Source organism: Gavialis gangeticus, unplaced genomic scaffold, assembly GCF_001723915.1.
Source record: "Gavialis gangeticus isolate Ggan-Ray unplaced genomic scaffold, GavGan_comp1, whole genome shotgun sequence".
NCBI lineage: Eukaryota > Metazoa > Chordata > Crocodylia > Gavialidae > Gavialis > Gavialis gangeticus.
Window position 1 is genome coordinate 53445898 of NW_017729029.1, and position 7171 is coordinate 53453068.

A 7171-nucleotide genomic window follows, 5' to 3' on the forward strand; every position below is an offset into this window, starting at 1 on the left:
TAACAGGCCACAAGATCCCCCCTCAGCCTTCTCTTGTGGAGGCTGAACAGGTTCAGGTCCCGTAGTCTCTCCTCATAGGGCCTGCCCTGCTGCCCCCTGATCATGCGAGTGGCCCTCCTCTGGACCCTCTCCATGCATTCGCGAGCATTCAGCTGCACCTCCAGAAATGTAATACATCTCATCCAATGCACAAAGTGCCCTGATGCAAAATGGATAGGAAAAGCCAAACAACAATTGCACACCAGAAATCTATCAAAGACAGGAATACCCAGTTACCGGTGGGGGCACATTTTTCACAAGAAAACCGCTCTCTCCAGTCTCTCAATCCTGATCCTCAAAGGGAATTTACAAAACACTTTTCACAGATGAACCTATGAACTTCACTTCATCAGCCTCCTGGATACAAAAAATCATGGACTAAATAAAGACATTGGATTTATGACACATTATAATCTGCCTGATATCTGACTTCCCAGGTCTCCACTATTTACCAGCTGCATTCATTTCTGCCCCCCCCCAAATGTCTTTCACCCACTGATTCTTCAATTTACATCTTCACTGACTGCCTTTCTTGCACGCAGCCCAGCCTCTGGCTTCTTTACTGTTCAGTCCATCCAGGAAGAGCACACACCAACTGCAGATGCTTCCTCAGCCTGACAAAGGGTATTTATACCCCAAAGCTTGCAAAGAAGAATTTTTTCAACTATTTTAGTTGGTTTAATGAAAGATATCAGATTTACCTAATAAACCTTGTCTGTCCATACCTTGGGGGCAAATGCTCTTTGATCTGGAATGTGGCAAAGTCTGTCAGCGCATTTCCAGCATAGAGGACTATAGTAACAAGCACCTATGGCCACAGCCAGGATGTTGTTCCTAGCTCCTTTTCCTTTAGATTTTATGCTATGGTTTTGTCTAAGGCTAAAGTGAATTGCAGTCAGATATGCTAATTATTTACCCATCTTTTTGGAAGCTACCCAGTTACTATCTGCCTTGCATTAGGAGATGCATCATGAGCAGGTCTAGGGAGATGATTCTTCCCCTCAATGCAGCATTGGTGAGGCCGCAGATGGAGTACTGTGGCTAGTTTTGGGCACCGCACTTCAAGAGGGATGTGGATAATATGGAAAGGGTTCAGAGGAGGGCCACTCATATGTTTGAGGGCCTGCAGGTGAGATCCTATGAAGACAGACTGAGGGACCTGAATCTCTTCAACCTCTGCAAGATAAGGCTGAGAGGTGATCTCGTGGCTGTCTACAAACTCATTGGGGGAGGGTCAGCAGGGAATAGGGAATACTCTGTTTACCAGGGTGCCCCTCCGGGTTGCTAGAAACAGCGGCCATAAACTGAAGGAGAGCAGATTTAGATTGGACATCAGGAATAAATTCTTTATGGTGAGGGTTGCCAAAATATGGAGTAGACTTCCTAGGGAGGTGGTGCTTTCTCCTACCTTGAAGGTGTTCAAGAGGAGACTGGACAAGCACCTGGCTGGGGTCACTTGACCCCAGCGCTCTTTCCTGCCCAGAGCAGGGGAGTGGATTCAATGATCTAATAGATCCCTTCTGATGCTAGAAATCTATGAAATCTAAATCCTCTCTAGTAATAGTCTATACACTGTGTTTTAATGTTAACATTGTCATTAATTTGGGATTTTGCGGAAAGATCTACAGCCCTGAAAATTAAACCTCCCTGCACTGGCTGGGCAAAAGGCTTTCCCAAACCTGCCTTGCTAGTAAACCTCACCCTTGAGGGTTGTCATTGGTTAAAGAAAGAATTCTGGCTTCTTAGCAGAGATGATGCAAAGAGCTCACTTACTCTTGCCTCCCCTCCTTGTTAAAGCAGACAAACTCATGGTAAATGCTGCACCCCAGCTTACAGAAATGAGCAGCTTTTAAATGAACTTGCAGAGCAAAGAAAGTCTGCCTTTTTCCCTGTGCCTAAGCTGTATCCTTGTTGGGGACAAGATGGGGGTGTGTGTGTGTGTGTATGTGTGTGTGTGTAAGAGAGAGAAAGGGGGGGAGAGAGAGAGAGAGAGATTTCAGCAGACACCTTCAGGAGTGAATTTCGATCTCTGTTTCACCAACATATAAGAAAATTGCCAGTCCTTGGGGCAAAAACACTCACAGGCTTAACATCCTCTCAGAATCCTTTCCACTTTGCAAGTGAAGTGCATTGTAAAAATAGGCTGAATTGGAAATGGTTTGTGTAGTGTGTGGGCGGTGGCGGGCAGGGTGGCTGGTGAATTCTCTGCTATTTTAATCCATGCGCTGAATTCAGCTTGCAGCGTGCCTTTTGGTAGGGAAGGGAATTCCGTGGAGTGGAGAGGGCTGCAAGCATTTAGAACCAAGAGCAAATGTGGTGATGATGAAAGCAGCAGAAAGGCCACAGGAAAAGTGTGGGAATGTGCTCAGAGTGTTTTCAGGCAGGATGTGCTTGAAACAAGATTAGGATTGGCTTTGCCCAAGCCCCTTACAGGGATTTGCCTCTTGTATCTAGCTGGGCAAATGCACACAGGTATGGAGAGGCTGGAAGCAAGCAAGTATGCCATAGTGCATGTAGGTAAAGGCAGGTAGGATCCTGATCCTGCCACCGCGTCTTGTGGTGTGTGCAGGTGTCTGGTTGTGCAGCTCGCTTGTGGCATGGGAGCCTCCATGGGGCAAGTTTCCTATAGGGAAGCAGCAAGACCACCTGCATGTTGGAAGAGGCTGCAGCACTCTGTAGGTTGGACTTCATCCTTTTAGGATTGGAAATGGTTCCCTTCCTCTTCTTCCTCCCCCACCTGCCTGCCTGTGAGGTCACAGAAGCACTGGATCCAGGGTACAGTGCAGGGCTTGTTGGACAGACTCTGACTGCTGCCTTCCCTTTCCCCTTTCCCCTTCCCCTTTTCACTTCTTCCCTTTCAGCTCTGTGTTTGCAGGCTCTGAAATGATGATTACTCTCTCCAATCCATCTTTCCCCAGCAAGCACAGACCTCCCATTGTCCATGACTCTGCTTCTTGGACAGTCCCCTGGGGCACAAGTCTTGTTTATGTTGGCTGGGGTTTTGCCTCCTGTTTAATGGCCTTATCTGCTGGGCTGGACTGTGTCTTTTCAAATTTGTTTCACTGCTCTTCCTTTCTTTAAAGGGGAAACGGGCCTTGGAAAGTCCACGCTGATGGACACCCTTTTCAACACAAAATTTGAAGGGGAACCTGCCTCACACTCACAGCCTGGGGTCAAGCTGAAGTCCAACACCTATGACCTACAGGAGAGCAATGTCAACCTGAAGCTGACCATCGTGAGCACCGTGGGCTTTGGGGACCAGATCAACAAGGAAGACAGGTACACTGAGAGCTCGTCTGAAGCATGTCTTCCCACCTGCACCCTCTTTGATTCCCAGCTGCTCGAGATGGGTTGTAGCTTTGACCCTACTCCTTCATAGTGTGCACACTGCTGCTCTGGAGTAGATGGTGGCTGGGGAGGGAGGGCAGGCTGTGGCTTCTCAGAACCTGTAGTCCATCGGTGTTGCTTGGGTATGGGCCAGGAGATGGTGCCTGTGGTGCTGTGAGCAGTTTCTCCCCTTCTGCCCAGCTCCCTTCTGACCATTAGATGCCTGAGCTCTTCTCTCAGAACACAGAGAGCTCCAGGCCATTGCCTCGCCGCCTCTTGTGCCACAGCAACCCGGAGGCCTGATCAGAACCGCTGAAGCTGGCTAGACACTGCTTGTCTTGACTGCTTCTGGGTGGGGGGCACTGCTCTCTGCTGAAATACCCTGGGAGGACTCCTTTGGTACCTGGCAGCTAGTTTCCCAGTACCATTAAGAGTTTGTCCATTGTTATGAACATTAGAGCATCTGGCTGATCGCAGCAATCCCTGCCCTCTAACATGTTTTGGGATAATAGAGATGACCTTACTTCGACTTATCACTCTCTCTTAAATAGCTCCCCCAGCCTTGGTAGTGAAGTGTTTATTCATTTTCTTTATATCATGTGATGAAACCTTAGCATTTCTAGTCACTTCACAGGGTGCTACATGAGAGCCTTTTGCACAGAATAGATTTCTTGGCTCCTTGCAAGAGTGCTAACATGGGAGTCCATCCTATAGAAAGGGAAGAAATGCAGGGTTAACCTGTAGAAATCTGGGCAGTGACAGTAATGAGTCCGAGTGCTTTCTGGATTAGTCACTTCACCGTGCAGGAGATTAGTCTTAATCATTTATATTAGATGAGAAACACTTTAAATGAAAACAGTCCTCATGCTTCAAGGCAGAAGTTGATCACTTTTAAGAGAGGTAGTTAGAATGTGCTTCATCTTGCAAACTGGCACAGCTAGTGACCTTTCTTTTCTTTCTAAGAGGTTATTTAAGGATTTATTTTTGTTTATGGGGTTTCTTGCATCTTTTTTTCTGTCTTTTTTTGTAGCATGTGGGCATGGGGCTTTGCCAGAGACAGGGCACTGTGGTCAATCTAATATGACATTTCCACCCCCAAATGCAATGTACATTTCTTACAAATAAACACGGTGTGATGCTGTCATGGGTCCTAAACAAGTGGAACAATGTCTCAAAAATGGAGTGCAATATATAGTAAATGCGCATGTTGCTCTGTGTTGACAAGGTCTGTGATTCTTTCTTCCTCCTCTCTCTCAAAGCTACAAGCCCATCGTAGAGTTCATTGATGCTCAGTTTGAAGCCTACTTGCAAGAGGAGTTGAAGATAAAGAGGGTTTTGCACAACTACCATGATACCCGTATCCATGCCTGCTTGTACTTCATTGCTCCCACGGGCCATTCACTGAAGTCCCTGGACTTGGTAACGATGAAGAAGCTGGACAGCAAGGTAGAGGGCCCATAATCCTCTTGACTTGTTTTCTAATCCATGTGCAAAGCTTCACTGACCTGTCAAGGAGCCTCCACCTAATTTTTACTTGCTGGGGTAGATTAATGGGGTCCCTCAGGCACATCCCATAACTTTCCTGAAAAAGCTATGTCTTGCACCTGAGCTTGCCACACTTATCTAAATTGTGTTGTCAGACATAAGAAGTCACTTTTCTTTTGTGCCCAAGTGAAGCTCAAGCCCTGTTGTTCCTTTGTCTCGTCCAGGTCAACATCATTCCCATCATCGCCAAATCTGATGCTGTCTCCAAGAGTGAGTTAACAAAGTTCAAAATTAAGATCACAAGTGAGCTGGTCAGTAATGGGGTGCAGATCTACCAGTTCCCCACCGATGACGAATCAGTGGCAGAGATCAATGGGACAATGAATGTAAGTGGTGCAGTGGGATGTATTCCATGCAGTGCTGAGTGTTATTTCCACTTTAACCTTCATTTCACTTTAAAGAACAAGGATAGGATTTTTGCTGTAACTCATTTATGGTTCAGTTCAATCCAGTGTGCGTCAGTCTGACCCCAGTCATCAAAACTGATCCTTTCCTGTTTGAATCTTCTCCCCATGCCCTAGTTGCTTTCTAGAGGTGGTAGGGGAATGTTATCATGTAATGGTACTTGGGTGGGTTTGTTTTCTCTTGCTTGATCTAATGGGGGGCATGTAAAGAGAGCAGAATTGCTAATGGCTAGAACACAGGCCTGGACGCTGGGGAGAGCAGAGCTACAGCCCAGGGTCTGTCACTGCTCTGTGTCACTTCAGCTTAGTCTTACTTTTCTGTGCAGAGTGGCTTCAGGGTGATATGCAGGAAAGGTGTCATTTGTGTGTATGTTAAGTTTTGAGATCTCTGAATGGAAAGTACAATGTTAACCATGGCTGGCTGCCTTTCTGTGACAACTTGATTTTACTGTTTGAATGGTTTTGCTCTTGGTTCTTGCTCTGTCTAAATATCCTTACTGCAGAAGCTTTGGTATTTGACAAAGAAGTTGTAAGATAATAGCTAGAAAGTTGGTGGTTGATGAGAATAACGATTGCTTATTCCATGCACTGGTGGACAGAGAAATGGCCATTTTTCTTTCCCTGGAATAGGACCCACCGTCACAAATTCTAAGTATGCCGGGCCTTACTAATAGATGAGGAGAGGGGAAAGGAATTTCATCATACTAAACAGCTAAAAATCCTACTCTTCCAGGGGGATAGGGACTAACAGCTATAAAGAAAGGAGTCTGAACCTGGTCCAGGCAATGGGTCAAACCTATATCTTAAAACACTGAGAGTCCTCACCTGTGCAAACCACAGTGCCTCCAGCCTAGGGAGATTACCCAGTGCCTTGGTGCTAACATTGTTGCTGGGGAACTGGCTGGACTACTGGTACAATAAGTATGTGTGGAGCACTGACTCCCTCTTAATCGTGTATAGAAATCCAAATAAAACTATTTTAAAACAGGGTCTTGCAATGAAACAGACACAAGAGCAGAGTCGTTTCTTTCACTATTGATGTATAATCTCCACAGCCAGAAGATGGGATAGGTCAGACTGAGTCTAGAAGTTAGAGTGCACAACTGAACCAAGGACTTGCAGGTTCTACTCCTATTCCTGTTTGCTTTGTGATCTTAAGGAAGATGCCTCCATTTGCTCATGTTTAAGATGAGGACGAGGCTTGCCTTCTTCACAGAGATGTCATCAGGACTGATTTGATGCTTGCACAGTACAATGAGTTACTCAGAAAATGGTGAGATTGAAGCACAAGGCTAATTTTGATGCAGTGTCAGGATATAAAAATTAAGAGTTCATAAAACTGTCAGACCTCTGCTAGCCAAAAAGCAAAGAGCTGAGAAGTTGACTGTACATTTACTGTGGTAGGAAGATAACAGGGATCTTAAAGAAGCAGGGTATTGTAAGAATGTCACCAACAAGAATTGGAAAGCTCATTGCAGTAACGATTCAAATCTCTGAGAATTGCCTTTTTTTTAGGAGCTTGGTGGGAAGTCTGAGAATTTGCAGACTCTTGGCTTCTGAAGTGTTAGCCCAAAGCAGTAATTAGATATTTTATAAGCTGAGCACTGTGCAAGTGACTAATAGTGCTTTGTCATCAGTTTAGCCTGCAAAACATGCTCTGGTTGCTTGTGATTTGCTATAAACACATTGCTTGCATACCCAAATCTGCATTAATCAAGGCCTGAGAGTCCCATTAAACCAACTCCAGAATCTATTTTGTGTATGAGGAACCACATGTTGCTGTTTTTATCTTTTCTTTCAGGTTTGTTGGGCTGCTGCTACCCAGTGCTGAGGGAGATAAATGTGCACTTGTATTC

At 45.6% G+C, this 7171-nt stretch overlaps 1 protein-coding gene across 7 annotated transcripts in view; it reads left to right on the forward strand.

Moving 5' to 3' along the window:
• SEPT6 (septin 6) overlaps positions 1 to 7171 on the forward strand; it is a 52014-nt gene that overhangs the window by 16088 nt on the left and 28755 nt on the right. For 5 of the 7 annotated variants that reach the window (XM_019521608.1, XM_019521610.1, XM_019521606.1 and 2 more), the window contains exons 1-3: positions 3152 to 3318; positions 4626 to 4812; positions 5076 to 5237. In XM_019521608.1, the coding sequence (XP_019377153.1) occupies positions 3152 to 3318; positions 4626 to 4812; positions 5076 to 5237 (516 nt within the window). Of the gene's footprint in view, positions 1 to 3122; positions 3319 to 4625; positions 4813 to 5075; positions 5238 to 7171 lie in introns of those variants that run through there. The other 2 variants (XM_019521605.1, XM_019521611.1) reach the window with 1 other exon arrangement.